The 24,988-nt window shown below is 42.0% G+C and overlaps 1 protein-coding gene across 10 annotated transcripts in view; it reads left to right on the plus strand.

Annotated features, from left to right (window-relative positions):
* Window positions 1-24,988, plus strand: part of DIP2A (disco interacting protein 2 homolog A) — a 111,976-nt gene that overhangs the window by 13,656 nt on the left and 73,332 nt on the right. For all 10 annotated transcript variants that reach the window (XM_030805982.1, XM_030805984.1, XM_030805985.1 and 7 more), the window contains exons 2-4: window positions 11,588-11,659; window positions 17,621-17,740; window positions 24,546-24,665. In XM_030805982.1, coding sequence (XP_030661842.1) covers window positions 11,588-11,659; window positions 17,621-17,740; window positions 24,546-24,665 — 312 coding nt within the window. The remainder of the gene's footprint in view (window positions 1-11,587; window positions 11,660-17,620; window positions 17,741-24,545; window positions 24,666-24,988) is intronic.

The raw sequence follows: 24,988 nt of genomic DNA on the forward strand, positions 1-24,988 counted from the left end.
TGTGTACACATTTCAAGAACTCAGTGAATCTTGAAAACAGATGCCAGTTTCCTATTTTTAAGTAAAGGCCGTGGGGCAGGAGTTTGAGACTACCCTGGGCAACATAGGGAGACCCTGTCTCTACAAAGAAAAAAAACTAGCAAGGTGTATTGGTGCATGCCTGTAACCCCAACTATTTGATAGGCCGATGTGGGAGGATTGCTTGAGATTGAGGCTGCAGTGAACCATGATTATGCCGCTGCACTCCAGCCTGAGTGCTGCAGTGAGACCACGTCTCAGGAAAAAAAAGGCGGGGGGGGCTATGGGGGTGGTTTTTCTTGGGTGCTTTATTTATTATTTTATTTTATTTTGGAGACAGAGTCTTGCTCTGTTACCCAGGCTGGAGTGCAGTGGCGCAATCCCAGCTCACTGCAACCTCCGCCTCCTGGGTTCAAGAAATTCTCCTGCCTCAGCCTCCCAAATAGTTGGGATTACAGGCGTGCGCCACCACACCCAGCTAATTTTTGTATTTTTAGTAAAGACAGGGTTTCACCATGTTGGCCAGGCTGGTCTCGAACTCCCGACTTTAAGTGATCCACCCACTGCGGCCTCCCAAAGTGCTGGAATCATAGGCGTGAGCCACTGCGCCTGGCCAGGTGCTTTACTTTAAACAGGTCTTCTTTAATAAATGATGGAGCCAGCAGTACCCCCACACCGCCCCACCTTTTTAAGAAATGTATTAACATTTCTGCATAATCTCTTTTGTCTCTTTCTGTCTCCCTCTTTGATTTAGAAAGATTGTTCTGCAGTATGTGAAAAGTAGATTGGAGGAGTCTGAAATTGGGGGACAGAAAAGTTAGCTTGAAAAACCCATTGCAGTAATCCAGGGCAAGATATTTTGCTGGTCTGGACAGAGCTGAGCCAATAGGATGGAGACGGCAATCAGAAGTAGAGCCAGCAGGCGTTTGTGTGAAGTGAAGTAAAGGAACGCCTAGGGTGACTCTGGAGTTTCTGAAACACCTGTCTGGGAGATGATGGTGCTGCTCATGAAGACGTGGAACACAAAAGGAGTGTGAGGCTGCTCTAGGAGATCTGAGTGGTGGGACCCAGAGTGCATTTGGATATATGAGTCTAGTACTTTCTAGAAAGGGCTAGGCTAGTAATTTGGAAGTCATTGGCACATAGATAGTAACTGGAGTGAATATGGTTACCCCATAAGGAGAAATGAATAATGCAAAGAGAGCCTAGGAAAAAACTCTGAGGAACCCAAATCAATACGGGAAAGACAGAGACGGGAGAGACTGCAGGGAAGACTGAAGAAGGAGACAGAACATGTGTGTGGGCATCTGTGCAGCTGAGGCAGGGAAATGTGTGTGGAGGATTTTCTGGGTCAGTATTCATGACCAATCATCAGGTAAAGATGACTGTACTTCCCCAAATCTCATTGAAATGGTTGAAGAGGTTTTTTTGTTTTTTGGTTTGTTTTTTCCTAAAGAGATGAGTTGTCACTGTGTTGCCTAGGCTGGTCTTGAACTCTTGGGCTTGGGCTCAAGTGATCGTTTAGCCTTAGCCTCCCAAGTAGCTGGAACTATAGCTGCACACCCCCACATCCTGCTAGGTTTTCAAAATTGAAAAGGAATTCATAGTCTAGATTCTGGGAAATCGGAACAGTGGATCAGAACAGTGAGGATTATCTGATTAGGGAAGATAGGAATGGAGCAGATCTGAAGCAGATGTACAGCGCATCCTTTGAACAAAGTTGTGGAGGAGGGTAGGAGGTGGTAATGAGGAAAGGATATGGTGTTCATCGGTTTTCCAGAGTCTGCTGATGTATTCCTATAGAAGGTACCACCAGTTGTTTGGGGGAAGTGGGCACTCAGAGAGCAGCCCTATGTCTGCCTCAACCAGAGACACTTCTCCACTTACACTCTTCCTAAGAGTTCAGTTGAACAGAAGATGTGCAGCTGAAAGGTTGGAAAAACATTGAAGTGGATAATATCTAAGTTCTCCTTTCAGTTGTGAGGCTAGTCTAAGTTTTCTAATGAATGTTTAGTAAGAATTATATCACCATGTGGTTTTAGCTCACCAAGTGGTACTTAAAAGCATTCTTCCGTTAAATACCTGCTATTTTAAAAGGTTTGTTACCTATTTATACACAAACTTGTTAGCCAAGAGCTATATTTTTATGGAAGAGTCTTGTTACCTTTCACTGACATTGTTATCTACCTATATGTCCTGAATGCATGTTCAGGGTCTTACTTCTGTTAAAAGGAATAATTTAAATAAGCTCATGAGTACTGTAGAAAATATGGCAGACATTCATATTGAGCAAGTACTCTCTAGTCCTTGGAAAGTGCGGTATAGTCAGCCACAGGCTTCAGTTTGAAAGTCTTTTAAGAGTTAGAAACTTCTAAATGTGGATGACTGCCTCTTGTTTGATTTTTCTCTAATTGTGAAATATTTCAAACCTACCAAAAACTTGTGTGAGTCATGGTATACATACCCACGTACCTACCACCCAATTTTTAAAACATGAAGATTTGGACACATTAGATTCATATTTGAACCATTATAGAGAGAGATGACTCCCATTCACTCTCTGATTCCATTTGCCATCTTCCCAACTTCTCTCCTGAATTTGGTATTTTATCATTTAATTGCATTTCCATATATCCTGAAACAATCGATAGTGTTTTTGCATATTTTAAAACTATGTAAATCATCTTTATAAATCCTTCTGAAACTTGCTTTTTACCTCAACATTATGTTTTAAAAATTATGATCATTGGCCGGGCGTGGTGGCTCACACCTGTAATCCCAGCACTTTGGGAGGCTGAGGTGGGTAGATCATGAGGTCAGGAGATGGAGACCATCCTGGCTACCATGGTGAAACCCCGTCTCTACTAAAAATACAACAACAACAACAAAAAAAATTGGCCAGGCATGGTGGTGGGCACCTGTAGTCCTAGCTACTCGGGAGGCTGAGGCAGGAGAATGGTGTGAACCCGGGAGGCGGAGCTTGCAGTGAGCCGAGATCACACCACTGCACTCCAGCCTGGGGGACTGATCAAGACTCCGTCTCCAAAAAAAAAAAAAAATTATGATGATTATGTTAATACATGTAGCTCTGGCTCAATCTAACTAACTGCCATGTGGTATTATGTTACATGATTATACCATGTTGTGGTAATTTTTTTCTCCCAAGTGTATTTTTGAAACAAATAGAGGATGAGCAATCTACAGAGTTGGCATCAGCATCACTCCACAGTCCTCTTGGAGAAGAGTGCCCGAGGAAGGCGCAGGGCACTAGCCCAGAAGCACAGATAGAGACTAGCATGGGGAAGAGCTCAGGAAAAGGGGGGAAATGGAGAGAGCCATCAGACAGGGTAGTAAGTGTAGGAGTCAAAGTGTGCTCAATATTAGAGGAAGCAGATCTGGGGTGTTCAAGGCAGATTTGGGATGAATCTCACTAACATCTTCTAGTCATAGCATCACTCTATTTTTTTTTTTTTTTTTTTTTTGGAGACAGAGTCTCACTCTATTGCCCAGGCTGGAGTGGTGGAGTGATACAATCTTGGCTCACTGCAACCTCCGCATCCTGGGTTCAAGTGATTCTCCTTTCTCAGCCTCCCCAGTAGGTGAGATTACAGGTGTGTGCCACCATGCCAGGTTAATTTTTGTATTTTTTATTAGAGATGGGGTTTCACCATGTTGGCCACCATGGTCTCAAACTCCTGACCTCAAATGATCTGCCTGCCTTGGCCTCCCAAAGTGCTGAGTTTACAGGTGTGAGCCACTGCACCCAGCTCATAGCATCACTCTTAATCTGGAAGTTGATGTGCCCCTGCTAGGCCATGGATATGTAAAAATGATCATTTAATTTCTCTGTGCATCTGTCTTCAAGTTTTACAGTGGTCAAGTATGGATCACTCGTTTTCTTGCCTCCTCCAGCTCTTCCTGTGTGTGGGCACCTCCAGTAGGACCTGTCTGATAGTTTGGGTAAATCTAGCAACATTGACTTAGGCTTACTCCTCCCTTGGTAAGTCAAGGCAGCACGTGCCCTTTTTCCTAATAGAATATCAAAACTAAAGATTTATACGTATATATTTTTAGCCAGGCATGGTGGCTCACGCCTGTAATCCCAGCACTTTGGGAGGCTGAGGCAGGCAGATCAAGACCAGCCTGGGCAACATGGTGAAACCTTGTCTCTACTAAAAATACAAAAATTAGCCGGGTGTGGTGGCAGGCGCCTGTAATCCCAGCTACTTGGGAGGCTGATACAGGAGAATTGCTTGAACCCAGGAGAGGCAGGTTGCAGTGAGCCGAGATTGCGCCACTGCACTCCAGCCTGGGTGACAGGGTGAGACTCTGCCTAAAATAAAAAAAAAAGATGTGTGTGTGTGTGTGTGTGTATTTCTTTTTTTTTTTTTTGAGTCAGAGTCTTGTCCTGTTGCCCAGGCTGGAGTACAGTGCCATGATCTCGGCTCACTGCAACCTCCGCCTCCCTGGTTCAAGTGATTCTCCTGCCTCAGCCTCCTGAGTAGCTAGGATTACAGGCATGCACCATCACGCCCAGCTAATTTTTTTGTTTTGTTTTGTTTTGTTTTTTTAGTAGAGACAGGGTTTTGTCATTTTGGCCAGGCTGGTCACGAATTCCTGACCTTAGGTGATCCACCCACCTTGGCCTCCCAAAGTGTTGGGATACAGGCGTAAGCCACCACGCCTGGCCATCTTTCACATTTAGATGTGTAATTCACCTGGAATTTAATTTTATGCGTGATGTGAGGGAAGAGTGATTTCATTTCTATTGCAGTTGGGTAATCAGTTGACTCAGAACATTTGGAAGAGGCTATCTTTCCCCTGCTCCTTCGGACTGATTTCTGCTGTGTTGTTCTACTTGTTTATCTTAGCACCTGCTCCATTCTGTCTTCGTATTTGGTAAAGTCTGCCCTTTTAATTTTATTGTGTTTTTCAAGCTTGATTTAGCTAATCTTGGCCCTTTATATTTCCCTATATACTTTGGAATCAGCTTGTCAATTTCTATGCAAAAAACTTTCAAGAATTTTTTTTTTTTTTTGAGAGGGAGTTTCGCTCTTGTTGCCCAGGCTGGAGTGCAATGGCGCGATCTTGGCTCACAGCAACCTCCGCCTCCCGGGTTCAAGCCATTCTCCTGCCTCACCTCCCGAGTAGCTGGGATTACAGGCATGTGCCACCACGCTTGGCTAATTTTGTATATTTAGTAGAGATGGGGTTTCTCCATTGTTGGTCAGGCTGGTCTCGAACTCCGGACCTCAGGTGATCCGCCCGCCTCGGCCTCCCAAAGTGCTGGGATTACAGGCTTGAGCCACCACGCCCGGCAAAACTTTCAAGAATTACTCGGGCTAACTCTTGTGATCCACTTGGAGAGAAATTACACTTTACGGTATTGAGTCTTCAGATTCATGAATGTGGTATATCCTTTCATTTCTTTAGGTCTTTAATTTATCTCAGTAATGTTTTTATAATGTTTTTAGTTTCTGGGTAGTGGTCTTGCACACCTTTCATTAAATTTATTCCTGGATTTGAGATACAGTATTTTTCAGTTCTAGAATTTGTGGTTTGTTTTTTTTTTAAATTCACAATCCTGCTTTTTAATTCCCTAAACATATTGATTATGGTTATTCTAAAGTTCCATTTTGTATAGCTTTCTATTATTGTTTCTCATGGATTTTAGTCATAGCTTCTTGCTGCCATATGTGCCTAATTATTTCTGATCAAATGCCAGACATTGTCTATATAGTGACCATTTGTGACCACAAAGGGCTTACTTTTGCATCCGGTAGGTAGATAGGTTGGGAGTACATGCAATCCAAGATCACTTTAATCTATATAGAGAGAAAGTGATTTGAAACTGGCTCCAGTCCTTATGAGTGCTGCTCTATTTTTAATTCATACCCAAGGTGTGGTCCTTCTAAGTCCCAACAAACAACCTGGGATGCCTTCCAGGGCACCTCGTCCGTGATGAGCTCCTGCCTCTCTGAGTCTGTCCAAGTTCCACTCAGTTCAGCTACTTGGTGATTACTTTTTGACTTCACTTGGCCTTCAGTTCTTCACTTCTGTAATGTCTTCAGATTTAAAGAAAAATTTTAATGTGGTCTTTTTAGTTGTTCCCATTGGAAGAGTTGGTCTGAGTGCTGTAATTTTATCAGTGCCGTAAATGGAGTTCCTGTGTGTGTATGTATTCAGTTTAATGAACATATTTTTCATATTTTATTAAAAACTTTGAGATAAAATATTTACTAAACATTAAAAAAATCCGCTTTTAATTACAAATGAATGAGACAGTGGACATTCAAACACTACTGTGGAAGCATATCTATACTCTTCAGTGTTAAGCATAATAATTTGCTTATTTTTTTTTTAAGGTCTCATTCTGCTATTCAAGCTGGAGTGCAGTGGTGCGATCATAGCTCACTGCAGCCTCGAACTCCCGGGCTCAAGCAGTCTTCCCACCTCAGCCTCCCTAGTAGCTAGGACTATAGGCATGTGCCACCACAGCCAGCTAATTGTTTTTTTTTTTTCCTTTTTTTGTAGAGACAGGGTCTGTATGTTGCCCAAGGTGGCCTCTAACTCTTGGGCTCAAGCAATCCTCCCACCTTGGCCTCCCAAAGTGCTGGGATTACAGATGGGAGCCACCATGCTTGGCTGCATAAATAATTTAAATTGGTCAGATAGGCTCTACTTTTGTGTATTAGATCTGTATATTTAAGACCCCTGTGTTTGGAAACTTTAAGACTTGGAAAGCGAAATCTCTACATGCTTATATTAAGTATAAGAACGACTGTTACCGGTGAATGGTGCCACCATGCAAAATATTTCTCTTCACAGATTTTCTTCACTTTTTGTTCTGTGTCACGAGCTTGGAGACTACCTATATTTTTTTTGTGGCATCTGTTTTCAAGTTTTATTATGGTCAGGTATTGTATTAGTCTGTTCTCATGCTGCTAACAAAGACATAACCGAGACTCCGTAATTTATAAGGAAAGAGGTTTAATGGACACACAGTTCCACATGGCTGGGGAGGCCTCACAATCATGGCAGAAGATGAAGAAAGCAAAGGGACGTCCTACGTGGTGGCAGGCAAGAGGGTGTGTGCAGGGGAACTGTCCTTTTATAAAACTATCAAATCTTGTGAGACTTACTATCTGGAGAACAGCATGGGGAAAAACCTGCCCCCCGTGATTCAGTTACCTCCCACTGGGTCCCTCCCATGACACGTGGGGATTATTACAATTCAAGGTGAGATTTGAGTGGGGAGGACACAGAGCCAGACCATATCAGGTATGGTTCATCCCTCACTTTATTGTTTCCTCCTCCTCTGTGTCGGCACCTCCAGTAGGACCTGTCTAGTCCAGTGGCAGCTGTGGGCTTCCCCAGCTGCCATGGCACAGAGACCTTGCCTTGGGATCCTGGGTAAGCTTGTGTGGCCCAAGCTGGGACCTAGTGGACTCTTTGGACCCGTTCTTTGACAGCAAGGGAAAGGCCAACACCTTTCCAAAGGAATAAACACTGGCAGCTGTGTCCAGCTCACTTGGGTCCAAGGTCTCTGGTGTGTGTCTGATTTCCGGCTGGTACCCACCTTGGAGGCGGTAAAAGTGACCTGACCAAAGGCAGACTGTACTGTACTGGACTGGAACCTGCTGGGCCCTTGGGGCTCCCAGCCATTGTGTCATGCACTGTTGGGGTGCTTCTTCCTTAGCCACACTTGGTCCATTGTGGAGTCACCCAGCTGCTAACTGCCTGAAGTACTTCTTTGTCAGACACTCCTTTCAGACTCTGGGAAGCTGATATGCTTGAGCCCAGAAGTTGGAGGCTGCAGTAAGCTATGCCACTGCACTCCAGCCTAGGTGGCAGGGCGAGACCCTGACTCTAAAACATAATAAAAGACCAAAAAAGAAAAAGAACAGCACCGTCATCCCCAAACACTCCTCATATTATCCCTTTGCAGTCTCCTATTCCCCCAGCTGATCTGTTCCCTATCCTTATGGGTTTATCTTTTCAGAAATGCCATATAAATGGAATCATATAGCATGTAACCTTTCGAGAATGGCTTTTTTTCTCTCGGAGTAATGTGTTTTGAAATTTATTCACACTTTTGCAAGTATCAATAGTCTGTTCCTCTTTATTGCTGAGTAGTTTTCCATAGTATGGTTACATCACAGTCTCTTTATCCATTCACTTGACATCTGGGTTGTTTCTAGTTTTTTGGTGATTAAGAATAAAGTGGCTGTAAACAATTGTGTACAGGTTTTTATGTGAACACAAGTTTTTACTTCTCTAGGGTAGATATTCAAGTGGAATTGCTGGGTCATCTGGTGAGTGTTTGCTTTACTGTATAAAGAACTTCCACACTGTTTTCCAGAGGCTATACCATTTTGCATGCCCATCAGCAATATATGAGTTTCTATTGCTTCACAGTCCTTGTCAGCACTTGACATTGTCAGTATTTTTAAAGCTTTAGCTGTTTGAATAGGCATATAGTGGTATCTCATTATGGTTTTGTGTTTCCTAACAGAAGGAAAATGATAACAGCGGAAATCAGTGAAACTGAAAGCAGAAAAAACAATAGGAAAAAATCAGTGGGGCTGGGCGCAGTGGTTCATGCCTGTAATGCCAGCACTTTGGGAGGCTGAGACGAGTGGATGACTTGAGGTCAGGAGTTCTAGACCAGCCTAGCTAACATGGTGAAACCCCATCTCTACTAAAAATACAAAAATTAGCCAGGCGTGGTGGCGCATGCCTGTAATCCCAGCTACTCCGGAGGCTGAGGCAGGAGAATCGCTTGAACCCAGGAGGCAGAGGTTGCAGTGAGCCATTTGTGCCACTGCATTCCATCCTGGGTGACAGAGCAAAACTCCGTCTCAAAAAAACAAACAAAAAAAACCAGTAGAACCAATACCTGGTTCTTTGAAAAGATAATAAATTTGATAAACCTCTAACAAGACCGACAGTGAAAAAATGCCAATTACCAAAGACACATATTACCAGTGAGGAATGAAAGAGGCCAATCTCTATAGACTGCACAGACATTAAAGCATGATAAGGGAGTACTGTGAACAACTGTATCCATATCTGGTCATATACCCAGTAGATGTTTCGGGCAACGATGGACTGCATATACAACAGTGGCTCCATGAGATCACGATAAAGCTAAAAATTCTTAACCACCTAGTGACCTTGTAGCCATTGTAACACAACACATTACTCACGTGTTTGTGGTGATGCTGGTGTAAACAAACCTACTGTGCTGCCAATCTTAAAAATCTAATCCATATAATTATGTACTGTACATAATACTTGGTAATGATAATAAATGAATGTTACTGGTTTATGTATTTACTGTACATTTTATTGTTATTTTAGAGTATATTCCTATTAGATTTTAAACATGTTAACTGTCAAACAGCCTCAGGCAGACCCTTCAGGAGCTATTTGAGAAGAAGGCTTTGTAATTATAGGAAGTGTCAGCTTCCATGCATGTTACTACCCTTGTGCACTACTCATCCTTGTTCCTGTGACCTGAAGGGGTAGTTGAGTGCTTCTGAGAATGGGTTTTTAGAAATCGTGTTGCCGAGTGAAGGACTTGGTGATATTACTAGGGATTTGGCATCTGTGATCCTAAGTGAGATTCTTCTGCAGCAGTAGAGTTCAGCCAGAGCCATATTTCCTACCTCTGTGATGCAGATTAATTGCCTCTCCTACACACACGTACATTTGAAAATTACTGCCTTCTAAACCTTAAAAAGTTGTGCACAAGTTGAAATTTAATAAGTGAAATTGTACAGCTATATCCTGAACCTGATGAGGATTGTCACTGCAGCACTGAGCATGTTGGTGTGGGCAGTGGCTGGCTGTGGACCTGGGAGTGCCCAGTGATAGATGAGGGGGTGAACAAGGATGACGTACTTCCAAGGGGTACCCGGGTCAGTGCAGTGGATCAGGTGTGCTCATTGCATTGAGGAAGGGTTGGTTTTAAAAATGGAAGGCTTAGGGAAGAAAATAGTGATTTATAATATGCCATTCAGGTCAGTTAAAAATACGCAGACACAAAGCAACATGCATTCTGCAGAATATATTCTAAAAGACACTATAAAAAATTTCGAAAAGACACTATAGAAAGAAGCTATAAGAAAATATGTTTAAAAGACACTAAATGCAAAAAAAAGTCTGAAGAGATGGAACACAGTGGGGACACAGGGAATAAATAAATGGAAGGACAGGCAGATAAGCGTGAGAGGCTTGGGAGGAGCCAAGTGAGCTCTTAAAGCAGAGGCTCTGTGCAGAGGGCAGGGCTTGGGCACAGTGCAGGGTGGAGTAGGTGGGGAGGTTGTGGTAGGCTGGTCTTGACCAGAGCAGCTGCTTGGTCCACAGGCCGTGGCTCAGGCTCTTCTTCTGTAGGATGGCATATTAATACCTACCCAGAGGCTTCCACTGAGGCTTAACTTAGATGTCAGATATTCAGCGGTGTCAGTCTGTTCACACAACAAATCCTACAATAAAAAATTCATCTAAAGGAAATACTCGGTTATGTACTCAATAAATGACATCAGCCTGTGTCTTCTGATTCACAGCAGCCTTACTGCTTTGCTTGTTTGTTTTGAGAGAAGGGAGATCTTATAAAACACTAAAAACTCTACCATGTTCACCCAGAGGACAAGCTAATTATGAGAATTGTAATATATATTTCTGGTCTAAATAAAGTCTTCACATCACACATCCGCTGTTAGAACTTCCAGGTATGTGTAGGAAAGCAAATAGTGTGCTTACATTAAGAAGTGTTTTCATGATGGTGCATTTCCTACCTCATTCCTAGGTGGTTTAATTTGTTTTCAGGCTATTTTTCCTTATGATAATTTACTGGAACAGCCGTCCTTTTTCCTCCTTTCCCAAGGACACCCCTTGGCCTGGGAGGGCTTGTGTCCCATGGGTCCCTTATTGCAATACTTGTGAAACTTGAACCTGCACAGGAATTACTGGAGGATCTTGATAAAGTGCGGATTTGGGTTCTGTCAGTTTGGGATATGGCCTTAGAGTTTGCATTTTTGGCAGGCTCCCAGGGGATGGTGATCACAATTTTTAAAATTTGAAGTGTTATTTACACACAGTAAAATTCACCCTTACTCTTCTGCAGTGGTCCAGATTTTTGACAAATGCATATGCTCATGGAACCACCACTGCACTCCCCACGTAGAACAGTTTCACCACCCTCAAAATTCTCTTGTCTTTTCCTCACTCCCAGCCCCTGGCAACCATTATCTGTATCTCACTCTATGGTTGTATCTTTTCCAGAATGTCATAAAAGTTGAGTATTCAGTAGCCTTTTGAGTCTGGCTTCTTTCACTCAGCAGCATGCATGTGAGATCTATCCAAATTGCTGTGTGTATCAGTAGTTTGTTCTTTTTTTACTGCTGAGTGGTATTCCATTTTATGGGTCCATTATAGTTTATTTGTCCAAACACTACGTGGAAGGACATTAGTGTTTCCAGTTTTTCAATCGTAAATTGATGTTTAATTTTAAAATTTTGGAATTGTAGAAGAAATGTAATTCTTTTTTCCATTGTTGTTTTAGGTGACATCACTCAAAAAGGATATGAAAAGAAAAGGGCAAAGCTGCTTGCGCGTTATATACCGCTTATTCAAGGTAAGGTCAATACCCTCAGGTGTTACAGAGCAATTATATTGTTTCATAACACTTGATTTTTAAATTGTTTTTAGAGTTTAACATTTGTTAGCAATGTTAAACCAAGTTTAAACACTGGTATATGTTGATTATTGATTGAGACAGGGTCTCGCTGTGTTGCCCAGGCTGGCTTGAAAAATATGCCTCTAATATTAAATAATAAAATCCAAAGGCATAGATTATAATTTAAAGCTCTGGCTTGGTAGAGATCTCAGACCTCATTCCCAAAGAGGATTCATTTTATTTTTATGGTTATGAACAGCCTGGCACAATTCCTTGCTACAGCATCTATTGTAAAGATGTCGGTTCTTCCCACATTCGACTGATTTGTAGATTCAGTGCATTCATCATTTCAGTAGGTTTTGTGTGTGTGTGTGTGTGTGTGTGTGTGTAACTTAACAAGTTAGTTCTTTAATGTATATCCAAGTATAAAAGGTCAAGCGACCCAAAATATTTTCAAAAAAGAGTGAGGTGAGAGGATTGGCCCAACCAGGATATGAAGAGTTATTATTAAAGCCGTTGTCACGAAGACAGACTGGACAGCTCAGACAAATGCATACGTGTGTGGGCTTTGCACACGGGAGTGGTGGTGTGGCAGGCATGGTGCTGGCATAGTTCTTTATCCATATATAAAACACATGACTTTGGAGACAAAAATCGGTTCCAGATGTATTAGGCCTAAATGTGAAAGGGCTTTAAAGCCTTTAGAAAATCTTATAGGAAAATTGTTACCATCTCAAGATAGGAAGGATTTTTTGATGTCACTAAAGGTACCAAAAAGCAGGAACCATAAAGGAAAGGATTGATTAATTGGACCACATTAAAATTAAGAACTTCTTTTTTTCAAACGTCATCATAAAGAGATTGCAAAGACAAACTACAGAGTGTGAGAAGATAGTTGTAACACAAATAAGAAGTAGTATCCAGAGGCCAGGCGCGGTGGCTCACACCTGTTATCCCAGCACTTTGGGAGGCTGAGGCGGGGGGATCATGAGGTCATGTCATGATCATGAGGTCACGTGTGTGCAAAGCCCACACACGTATGCATTTGTCTGAGCTGTCCAGTCTGTCTTCGTGACAACGGCTTTAATAATAACTCTTCATATCCTGGTTGGGCCAATCCTCTCACCTCACTCTTTTTTGAAAATATTTTGGGTCGCTTGACCTTTTATACTTGGATATACATTAAAGAACTAACTTGTTAAGTTACACACACACACACACACACACACACAGTTCAAGACCAGCCTGGCCAACATAGTGAAGCCCCGTCTCTACTAAAAATACAAAAATTAGACAGGCATGGTGGCGCGTACCTGTAGTCCCAGCTGCTCGGGAGGCTGAGGCAGGAGAATCACTTGAACCTGGGAGGTGGAGGTTGCAGTGAGCCAAGATTGTGCCACTGCACTCCAGCCTGGGCGACAGAGTGAGACTTCATCTCAAAAAAAAAAAAAAAGAACTAGTAACTAGTATGCAGGATGTACCAAGCAGTGCTGTCCAGTAGAACTTCTTGTAGTAACAGACATGTTCTCTGACTGCATTGTCCAGTATATGAAACACCAGCCATGTATGATGATTGCGCATAAGAGACAAGGTCTTAGTCTGTTGCTCAGGCTGGTGCACAGTGGTGTGATCGTAGCTCACTGCAGTCTCAAACTCCTGGGTTTAAGCAGTCCTCTCACTTCAGCCTCCTGAGTACATGGGATTACAGGTGTGCACCACCACGCCCAGCTTACTGATTGAGATGGGATCTTGCTATGTTGCCCAGACTGGTCTTGAACTTCTGACCTCAGGTGAGTTTTCTGCCTCAGCCTTCCAAAGTGCTGGGAGCACTTTGGAAGTGTGAGCCACTACACCTTCCCTTAATTTAATTAGTTTAAACTTAATAGCCAGGAAGTCTCCCAACATGATAAGAAAAAGTATAGTAGAAAAATGGATGAAGATTCAAATAGGTTATTTCATAAGAGGAAATCCAAATAGCCAATGAGCAAATGAAAAGATGTTTAATCTCACTAGTAATCAGAGAAATGCACATTGTAACCACAGCCATCTATCCTGTTGGAGAGGATTCAGTCAGTAGGATGCAGGCAGCTAGTATTACGTAGTAAAGTTGAAGAGGTGCAGCAGTTCTTCAGGTACATATTTGCCCTAGAGAAACTCCTATTTGTTTGCACCTTATTCTCTTGTACAAAAATGTTCATTATATCTGTAAACTGCCAAGAACTCAAATACCCATCAACAGAATTCATACAGCGGAAAGCTAAAGACCTACATGCATCAGCAAGAATGAATCTTGTAAACATCGTGGGGATGAAGGAAGCAATTACAAAGGCGTATAGCCAATACAAGCTTAAAAAAAGATGCCAAACCGAGCTGTTAATATTTAGAGACCTGGTGTAGTGAGTCCAGAAAGAGAAGGAAATGGTTTTCACAGAAGCCAGCACACCATTTCCTCATGGAAGTTATATTGGAGAGGGCCACAGGGACCCCTAAGGCACTGAGTGTTTTATTTCATAACCTATGTGGTGTTTACCTTGACTGTTTCTTAATAATACTCTTAAACTGTATACCTGCTTTATATTGCCTATATTGGTATGATATATTTTATAACAGATCAACAACAACAAGAAGATTGATGAGGCTCTTTATATGCTGATATTTATTCACCCAAAATAAAAACAAACTCAGAGTAAAACTGGGATTGAAGGAAACTATTAAAATATCTTTAAAGCCCATTTGTCCAAAATCACCAGCAATCATCAAACTAAACAATCAGATACTGTAGCCATTTCCATTCCGAATGGGTAAACAGAAACGCTGGCCATGCCCATTCTTATTACACATTATTTGGGTGGTCACAGCTGATGCAGTGCGATGGAAAACAAAGCAGAATAAATAATATTAGAGAACAAATGATAATCATCTTTAAATATAGGTGATATTATTTTATACCTCAAAAACTTATGTGACTGCTCATGTAACTATTAGAATTAGTAAGTGATTTTGGTTTGATAGATATGAAGATAGAAGGCAACTATGCGGCTTTTCTCTAGCAATATTTCTGTTTTCAAATATGCAAAAATCTTATTCATAATGAAAACAAACTGTCAAATGCTTAGTAATGCATTTGGTAAGAAAGACAGAACCTATGATAGGATCGTAAAATCTATTTGAAAGAAATAACCAAGACCCTAATATATGAAGAAACATACCAGTTTCCTAACTAGAAAAACTTAATACATCCTGTAAAACTGGCAGATCCCAAGTCAATGTGTGAACATAATGTAGTCCAGTCTGAATACCAGGCCTGAGGTTTTCCTAAACCTAGGATTGGAAATGACCCATTAGAAGAGGCAAAGTTCTGGGAGTAGCCCATCAGTTTTTGAAAAAGAACACTGGTGATAAAGGACATTTGAGATACTAAACCTGATGGTGTATGCTTTATAGTCACAACAGGAGAATGTCAGTGTACAGAGTACACGACCCAGTCAGTGGAAGAGAAGAAGTCCAGAAGTGATTTGAGAGGATATGAAGGAGGAAGGGTTAATTTAATAGCTTGTACTATCCTTCTGCAGGCAAGAACCCTCTTCCTCCTCCCCACCATTAGTGAACATAAACTTCAGAACAATTAAAGTTCTAAATATGTTTTTAATTATAAAAACATACAATTCAGGAGGCTATTTGAACACCTCTTTGAGTAGGAATTGTCTTCATAGGCGAGATAGGAGACCTGGGAGCTAGAACGGAAAAGACGGACAGGTGTGATAGGCTCCCTAGAAATGAGAACATTTCAGAATGACTGAGCTGCTACTCACCAGGCCACAGCTCTGTATGTGTACACAGTTCAGGGTGTCCACAGCAGACAAGGAGTGAGGCTTCCTGGTCTTTTAGTGAGGGTCTTTAGTTGGGTAAAGTAACAGAAATCCAAAGGAGAGGAAATGTGGATGGGCAATAAATATTAAATTATGTTCAACCTCAGTGGTAGATACGGAAATGCAAATTAAAGGGCACCATTTTTCTCTTACCACATTGGCAAAATTCTAGAACTTTTTATAACATCTAGTGCTGACAGAGAGTGGGGAAATGGCACTTTTCATACATGGCTTGTAGGAGTGTGAATTACTGTAACCTTTTTAGAAAGTTACCTCTTCATATCTGTTAAGTTAAAAATATATCTACTCCTTCATCCAATAATTTCACATTGGGTTTTGTATCTTTGTTGAACAGATGAATCTATCTCAAAGAATAAAAGGATGCATATTTTGGAATACAAGTGTAAGGAAGTCACTTTACAGCATGCTTGTTTGTCATCCATAAGGTGTAAGACTCTGTATTGTCCGTTGTGAACTTTAAAGTTCTTTTATCCAGTCACAAAAAGCCAAAAGCCAGTAGGGGCTCTGCTCAATGTGTTTTGTACATATATATACACACACACAGACACACACGTGTGTGTGTAGATGTATATGTGTATATGTATGCTCACATTTTGAAGGGCTAATACTGATTTCTGTAGAGAGTGTTCCCATTCTCCAGTGCTGTGTAACTGACCACCCCAAAATGTACATAGTACTTGAACAACATCAGCAGCATCTGTTCTGCTCATAAATGTGCAGTGTAGGCCCAGCTCAAATGTTACCTTGTCCCTGTCCACAGAGCCAGAGCTGAGTGCTCAAGTCCTGGGCCAACATCCTGTGAGGGCTCCGCAGTCACAGCTGTGGCTGTTGGGGTGGGGAGACACCTGCTGCCGAGCACCTGGCTCCCCACCCCTTCCTGTGTCTCCCTCTGTCCTCATGTGGCCCCTCCACTGGGGGGCTTAACGCTCTCGACTTGGTGTGTGGTGTTGCAGAGAGCCAGGTAGAGCCGTGTCGACTTTCACGACTAGCCTTGGAAGTCAACAGCATCACCTCTGCCACGCTGCGCTTGTTGGGGCAGTCACTGACTTGCCCAGGTTTGAGGCAGCGTGGACTCTGCCTCTTCAAGGAGTGGTTAGGGCTGGAGGAGCCAGTGGGACTGGAATTCCTGCTGGCCAATTCTATGAGACATTCTGAAACAAAGGCTAAAGCTAAATGCATATTTTTGTTGAAGCACAGCTGCAGGTTTTGCTTTGTGCTGTCTGCAGATGTTAGCAAATTGGGTTCAAATGATACCAGGGATTTTGTTTAGTGGCTTGAACAATTGTTCCCCATTCCTTCACTCACCCTAATGTGTCTTGAGGGCATCTGTGACCCGGGGGCCACTGCGCAGAGAGTGGAGGGCCTGGTGAGGGAGTGTGGAGAGCAGTGTGATCTTGATTTGCCCTGATTTGGAGGCAGAGCAAGTGGGCAGTGCAGCGAGGGCAGTTGGCCTGGCCTGAGCAGATCCCAGCCTCTGAGCCCTTTGTGCCCTGACGCCATCATTCTAATGCCCTCTCACTCTTGTTTTCTCTCACTTTTCACTTTTTTCCTGTTTGTGTCAGAAGGCTACTGGTGGACCCCAGTGGTGGTCTGGTGAGCTGTTTCTCACTCAGGGTTTACCGACACTGTAGAACAATGCTGGGGACGAACAGAACAGCACAGGCCATTTCAGACTTGGAAACGTAATTCAGAAGTGGGCTTTGGGAGGGCTTTCTGCTACGGCTCCCACCCCTGATGTGAGCTACCATGTACTGTGCTGCCAAGGGTACAGGGCCAGCTGTTTGATCATAACCCTTCATGCAGATGGTGAATGAGAGGCAGGGCTGGGTGATGTGGGGAGAGGAGAGCATGGAAGTGGATGTTGCCCTTAACCCACAGCATTCATGCGTCTATCACTGACTTCCAGATTAAAGGCTCTTCGATAGAGTGTATGCAACAGATGAGAAATGTAAGCTGTTTTCAGTGGATTTTTGCATAACTGGAAAAGCAAATTGTTCACATAAGGTATTCCCATAAAATTGTGTTTCAGGAATAGACCCATCTCTGCAAGCAGAGAATAGAATTCCTGGGCCCTCACAAACCACAGCCGCTGCACCCAAGCAGCAGAAGTCTCGGCCCACCACCTCGAGGGATGAGCGCTTCCGGTCAGGTAGGGTCACAGCCTAGGCAGTGGGGAAGGTGGATGGACCTGGAGCCCTTGGACTCTCGCCATGAAGTCTTCCAGTTATTTTTTCTTTGCCACAATATCTGCCAAGGAAATTATTTTCACATAAGCAGTAATGTACATCATCATTTTTTTTCAAGAAAAACATTTAACCTTCACGTAACCACAGTCTGTTTTAATGTATGGTGTAGCTTTAGTGGCACTTTCTTAGGGGATGCCTACAAAACTCTCTAGAGAAGTCTCCTTCTCATTCTTACTAGAATAATTTCTTTAAAACTTTTGTACACTTTTTACTTTGAAGTTGATACTAATAATTTTTGTGCTTTATGGAGCAGCTTTACTGCTAGGTGCAGGTGTTTTAGTATTTCTTTTATTAATTTTGGAGATTTCCTTCCAGTTAGATTTCTACCACTCTGTTTGGCAGTGCTTTTATGAATATTTAAATTTGTCTCTGATATTCTACTTGAATCAATAGAATGGCCATTGAAAAAAATTCACATTTTCTATTATAGTTTATATATTAATAACTTGAGCACGTTATCTGTTTAATATTTTCACCACTGTGTTATTGTATATTTTCTTCACATTTAAGCTCTTTTGACAGGCCTTTTTCAGAAAAAATTTTAATAGGGATAATGGTTGTTTTAAGAATACTGAAAACGAAGATTAAGATTTTAAATGTTTTTTCAACAGGGAGTGTAAAGAAATAGTCTAAGAAATATTCGGCCAGATAATGTCATACCAATTTGATACACATTTATAAAAAACTTTATCATGTGGCAAACAGCTTCTTCTCTGATTATATAAATAGTACATGCTTAGTGTTAAATATATTAAAAAAAATACCAAATTTTTTTTTTTTTTTTTTGAGACGGAGTCTCGCTCTGTCGCCCAGGCTGGAGTGCAGTGGCGCAATCTCGGCTCACTACAAGCTCCACCTCCCGGGTTCACGCCATTCTCCTGCCTCAGCCTCCCCGAGTAGCTGGGACTACAGGCGCCCGCCACCACGCCTGGCTAATTTTTTGTATTTTTTAGTAGAGACGGGGTTTCACTGTGGTCTCGATCTCCTGACCTCGTGATCCGCCCGCCTCGGCCTCCCAAAGTGCTGGGATTACAAGCGTGAGCCACCGCGCCCGGCCATGTTATACCAAATCTAAGGACAAAGGTAAAAATCACCTGATACCTCTGAATCCTGAGATGGCTGCCCTCAGCATTTCGCTGAGCACTGTTGTCCTCATGCCTGGATGCAGATGCATGCACACGTGTGCTTGCCGTGAGAGTGGTCCTAGAAAAGGTCTCCTCCTTTCTGCTGCTCCTTATTTTCTACATGTACCGGCTCTTCTCCCCAACCCTGTTCCTGCTCATGGAAGTGATGTTAATAAACTGGTTTCTGCCCTTGTGAAGTTTATACTAGGTATATTCTTTATCTTTTGAATACAGGTCTTTCATCATAAATATGATTTGCCAGTATTTTCTCTCAGGCTGTGATTTGTCTTTGTGTTTCTTTAAAGTATCTTTTGAAGAGCAGAAGTTTTTAATCTTGATGACGTCTGAGTTATCATTTTTTTAAATTGATAGTGCTTTTGTTCTTGTGTTTAAGAAATCTTTGCCTAACCCAAGATTACAAAGATTCTCTCTTGTGTTTTCTTGTACAAGTTTTATAGTTTTAGGTTTTTTAGTGCGATTTTAGTGCCCTTAAGTTTGTGATCTTTTTTTTTTTTAAGTTAATTTTAGTGTAAGTACAAGGTATGAATCAAAGTTTATTTTTTTTGCATGGAGATATTCAACTGTTCCTGGGCTATTCCTTAAGTCTGTGCTTTCTCCAGCGAATTCCCTTTGCACTTTTTTCTAAACGCAGTTGCACATAAATGCGTGCATCTATTTCTGGACTCTGTTCTGTTCTATTGATCTATTCATCTGTCTTTATGGCAAAACTGTTCTCTTGATGATCATACCTTAATAATAAGTGTTAAAATCAGTAATGTTAGTCCTTCAACTTTGTTTCTTATCTGTGTTCTGTTGTATCTAATGTGTCTTTTTTTCTTCTTGCACCTTTAAGATTTTTCGCTTTATCACTGTTCTGTGGGCTCGATTATATCCTCTCTGAAATTCCTATATTGAAGCCCTAACCCCAGTGGGATGCTGTTTGGAGTTTGGTCCTTTGGGAGGTAATTAGGTTTAGATGAGATCATGAGGGTGGGGCCCTCACGGTGGGATTGGTGCCCTTATAAGAAGAGGCATTGGCCAGGCGTGGTTGTTCACGCCTGTAATCCCAGCACTTTGGGAGGCTGAAGCAGGCAGAGACCAGCCTGGCCAACATGGCAAAACCCCATCTCTACTAAAAATACAAAAATTAGCCAGGTGTGATGACACATGCCCATAGTCCTAGGTACTCTGGAGACTGAGGCATGAGAATCACTTGAACCGGTAGGTGGAGGTTGCAGTGAGCCAATATTGCCCTACTGCACTCCAGCCTGAGTGAGACTCTGTCTCAAAAAAAAAAAAACAAAAAAAAAAAAAAGAGGCACTAGAGCTTGTTGGCCCCCGCCCTGCTCCATCACCCTATGAGTACAATGGTTAGAAGGCAGATGTCTGTAAGCCAGGAAGAGAGCCCTCACCAGACACCAACCATGAGGCACCTTGATCTTGGGCATACAGTCTCCAGTAAGAATATAAATTTGTGTTTTTTTTTTTTTTTTTTTTTTTTTTGAGACAGAGTCTCGCTCTGTCGCCCAGCTGGAGTGCAGTGGCGCAATCTCGCTCACCGCACCCGCCTCCCGGTCACGCCATTCTCCTGCCTCAGCCTCTCCGAGTAGCTGGGACTACAGCGCCCCCACCACGCCCGGCTAATTTTTTTTTGTATTTTAGTAGAGACGGGTTTCACTGTGGTCTCGATCTCCTGACCTCATGATCCGCCCGCCTCGCCTCCCAAAGTGCTGGGATTACAAGCGTGAGCCACCACGCCCGGCCAAATTTGTGTTGTTTAAGCCACTTAGTTTATGCTGTTTTGTTATGGCAGCTGAGCAGACTAAGATGCTGGTGTTGAGTGATTTATGATGCACGTGGGCTGGTTTTGTTTCTTGTGCTTGGGGTTTGTTGAGTATTTTTGGATCTGTTGATGTACCCTATCAGGTTGATATTATCTATATTTTTAGTTCTAAGTTGTTTTTAATCTATACTTATTTTCCTTTTTTTCTAAGACAGCAATAATGCTTAAAGTAGGGGAATCACAGTAACTTCCAAATTCATCACAAGGGTCTCAGTTTGTATCTTGCTGTCTTTTTGTGAGTGCCTTTTTCCATGAGTGTTTTCAGTTAAGTCCTTGTGTGGAAATGCTTTTCGAACCTTTTATGTCTGATAATATTTTTATTAAATATTCATGTTTAAATGATAATTTGGCTGGATGTAAAATTCTAGGTTTAACACTTTTTTCTTCAAAACTGTTGCTTTTTTGTGCCTGGTGTTACTAGTGAGTATTGTCAGTCTGTTTCTTGATCTTTCAAGGTGATTTACCCTTTTTCTCTGGAAGCTTTTAGAATTGTTCTGTGTCTTTGATATCCATGAGTTTACTTTATCATATGTCTAGGTGTGAATTCTTCACTTTTCCTGAGTAGGAAAAGGTTTAACCTGGCCCTACAAGCCATTTAAATGTGAGATTTTTAAATGTTTTCAGACATTTGTTGGGGAAAATTGAAGCGTCTACAAAACTGGCCATCATTGTATTATATCTCCCCTGGACCCATAGTCGAGCTCCAGAAATTCTCGGCCATCCATGCCCTGCCTTGGATTAATCTATGCTCTACCTGCTTCCTCCCCATATGGTTTCATAGCAAATCTCAGATATGTTATTTCATTTAGATGTCATAATATTCTTGATCTGTCATTTTGATGTCGTAATAGTCTTTGTTTCTGTATCTGAAAAGATTGTATTTCTAAAAGATAATGCCATTTTCACAGAGTAATTAACAATAAATACTTCCTTAATATCAAATATTCAGCCAATGTTCACATGGCTTTTGTTTGTATGGCTTCTAAAGAACAAGTTTATTTGGACCCAGGATCCAAATAAGAGCTACACATTGCAGTTGGTTGGTAAGTGTTTTCAGCCTCTATGAACCTTAGTTTGTAGAAGCTGAGCTATGTTTGTCTGATGGTTCCTCTTAGTGTCTTTGACATGCTTTTTAGCTCACTAGGTTTGATGAAAGTCAGGTTACAATGTTCAACTGTTTATGAGACTGTCATGGGTGGCCCTGTGTTCCTCCACCAAGAGGCCTGTTGGGCCTGACTCTTGCTGTTCGCTGTGGTGCTTGAAAACCAGTGATTTTTCTCAGTTCTTAGATTGATGATTTCCTTTGGGCTGCAAAATGGTGAAATTTAGATTCTGACATTCCTTCTTCATTCAAAGGCCAGAATATTTCCATAAAGAGAAAATTCCGTTATTTACAACTTGATACAGGAAAGTCAAGATGAATATTTAATTCTTTCCATTTATTTACTAGTTTTCAGAAGAATAGGTTGAGTCACTGGCCTCCTCCAATGGCAACCAGTTGATTTTGTTTCCTTTTCCTTTTTCTTCTTTTCTTTTGTCAGTATCATATTTGATGTTTCAGTCCATTTTAGTATTTATTCTTACCGATACTCAGATTGTCCCATTCTTTGCCACTGGGAATCTCTTCAAATTGGCTCGAGTTGTTTGACCATTTCCTGGTTGGCTGTTAGGATAAGAAGTTCTAGGCTCATCCTGGGCATTTCTCCCCTGCTCCAGAATCTGCCATCTCTAAGGGTTTTTTAAGTGAGGATGGTGTTTCAAGACCACAGTCTGGGCACTAGGGATGCTGATTGCTATTGGGCTGGTTGTTGTTTGTAGACATTTTCACTGTACAGAGGTAAGACAGACTTTTAAAAGACAGGGTGCCACATTTGTTTGTAGTGACATAATCTATTCAGATTCAGAACTACAGGGCCTGTACTTCATCTCTCTCTCTCCTTCCCTCCATCCCTCCCTCTTTCTCTTTTTCTCTTCTCTTTTTCTGTTCTCTTCTCTTTTTCTCTTCTCTTCTCTTCTTTCTCTCTCTCTCTCTGTTTTTGAGACGGAGTTTCACTCTTGTTTCCCAGGCTGGAGTGCAGTGGCGTGATCTCGGCTCACCACAACCTCTGCCTCCTGGGTTGAAGCGATTTTCCTGCCTCAGCCTCTCGAGTAGCTGGGATTACAGGCATGCACCACCATGCCCGGCTAATTTTGTGTTTTTAGTAGAGACAGGGTTTCTCCATGTTGACCAGGCTGGTCTAGAACTCCCGACCTCAGGTGATCCGCTGACCTCGGCCTCCCAAAGTGCTGGGATTACAGGCATGAGCCACTGCGCCCATCCTCTCTCTTTCTTTTCTTCCTTTCTTCCCTTTCTTTCCTTCTTTTTCTCTCTTTCTTTCTTGGGTTCTCACTCTGTCACCCAGGCTGGAGGCAGTGGTACAATCATAGCTTACTGCAGCGTGGAACTCCTGGGCTCAAGTGATCCTCCAACTTCAGCTACTTCCTGAGTAGCTGGGACCACAGTTGCATGCCACTGCACCTGCCTAATTAAACAAAAAAAAAATTGGGCCAGGTGTGGTGGCTTACACCTATAATCCCAGCACTTAGAGAGGCCAAGGTGGGTGGATCGCCAGGTCAGTAGTTCAAGACCAGCTTGGCCAACATAGTGAAACCCCATCTGTACTAAAAATACAAAAATTAGCAGGGCGTGGTGGGGAGCGCCTGTAATCCCAGCTACTCGGGAGGCTGAGGCAGGAGAATTGTTTGAACCCGGGAGGCAGAGATTGCGGTGGGCTGAGATCACGCCATTGCATTCTAGCCTGGCGACAGAGCGCGACTCCATCTCAAAAAAAATTTTTTTCAGAAATGTGGTCTTGCTGTGGTGCCCAGGCTGGTCCTGGCCTCAAATGATCCTCCTGCCTCAGCCTCCTAGAGGGCTGAGATTACAGGCATGAGCCCCTGTGTCCAGCTTTCCTCTTTCATCTACATTTGTATCTCCTCTCCCTCATGAGTGTCCAAGCTCTAGGGATGGTAGAATCAGACTATAAAGTGCTTTTCATTTGCCATATCCCACAGGACTCACGAAAAATCTATATGACAATGCCTTCACTGCTATCAACAATATGAGAGAGTTTAAAATTTTTTGTTCAGTTATTTTTGTCCTTATTAGATATTTCTGGAAGTAGAGGTTGACCAGTCTTAACTTCAGTGTTTTAAAGTCAGCTGCAATAGTTTAAACCAGGGGTGTCCAATCTTTTGGCTTCCTTGGGCCACGTTGGAAGAATAATAATTATCCTGGGCCACACATAAAATACACTAACACTAACGATAGCTGATAAGCTAAAAAAAAAAAATTGCAAAAAAATCTCATAATGTTTTAAGAAATTTTACAAATTTGTATTAGGCTGCATTCAAAGCCCTCCTGAGCCGTATGAGGCCCATGGGCCATGGGTTGAACAAGCGTGGTTTAAACCAACAACTAGATACGCATTTAGGCTCATTTGTTTCACTTTATTTTCAATTTTGGGGATTTCTCTTTTATTCAGTTTTAATTTATAACTAAGGAAATATTTACAAGATTCCAAAGTTAGATCTACAAACAAAGAAATATTTAAAGAAATCTAGGACCAACATGTGGGGATAGGCAGAGAGAGCTTCTATTCCTTTTACCCCCACTGAAAACAAACAAAAACATGAAACTTAATTTGTTGCTTTATAACCAGTCTTGTAAAAAGTATTTTTACTGCTGTCCTTCCTGTGTAGATGTCCACACTGAAGCTGTGCAAGCAGCTTTGGCCAAATACAAAGAGAGGAAGATGCCTATGCCTTCGAAGAGACGTTCTGTCCTCGTGCATTCGTCTGTGGAAACCTACACCCCTCCAGGTATTGATAAGCAATGTCAAGTGTGGCTTTTTTGAGTGTTTCACAGGCCTGATGTTATCCTATTTACTTCCCATTGAGTTGGAATAACTGCCTGGCCTGTAGTATAGATTGGACACATTTGGACATTAAAAATGCTTGCATATGCTCATATTCCTTACCTGAAAATCTATGGTGTACATAGTATTCTTACCCAAATGGGTGCTTGCTTTCTATAAGACTTTTTGTGTGGATCTTAATTTCTTTTACTAAGATGCTATTTATGTCTTTTAGTAAAGAGAAGAACCTAAAACACTAAGAGGAGCCTAAAATAAGCACTAAGCTAA

Source organism: Nomascus leucogenys, chromosome 25 (assembly GCF_006542625.1).
Source record: "Nomascus leucogenys isolate Asia chromosome 25, Asia_NLE_v1, whole genome shotgun sequence".
Lineage (NCBI taxonomy): Eukaryota > Metazoa > Chordata > Mammalia > Primates > Hylobatidae > Nomascus > Nomascus leucogenys.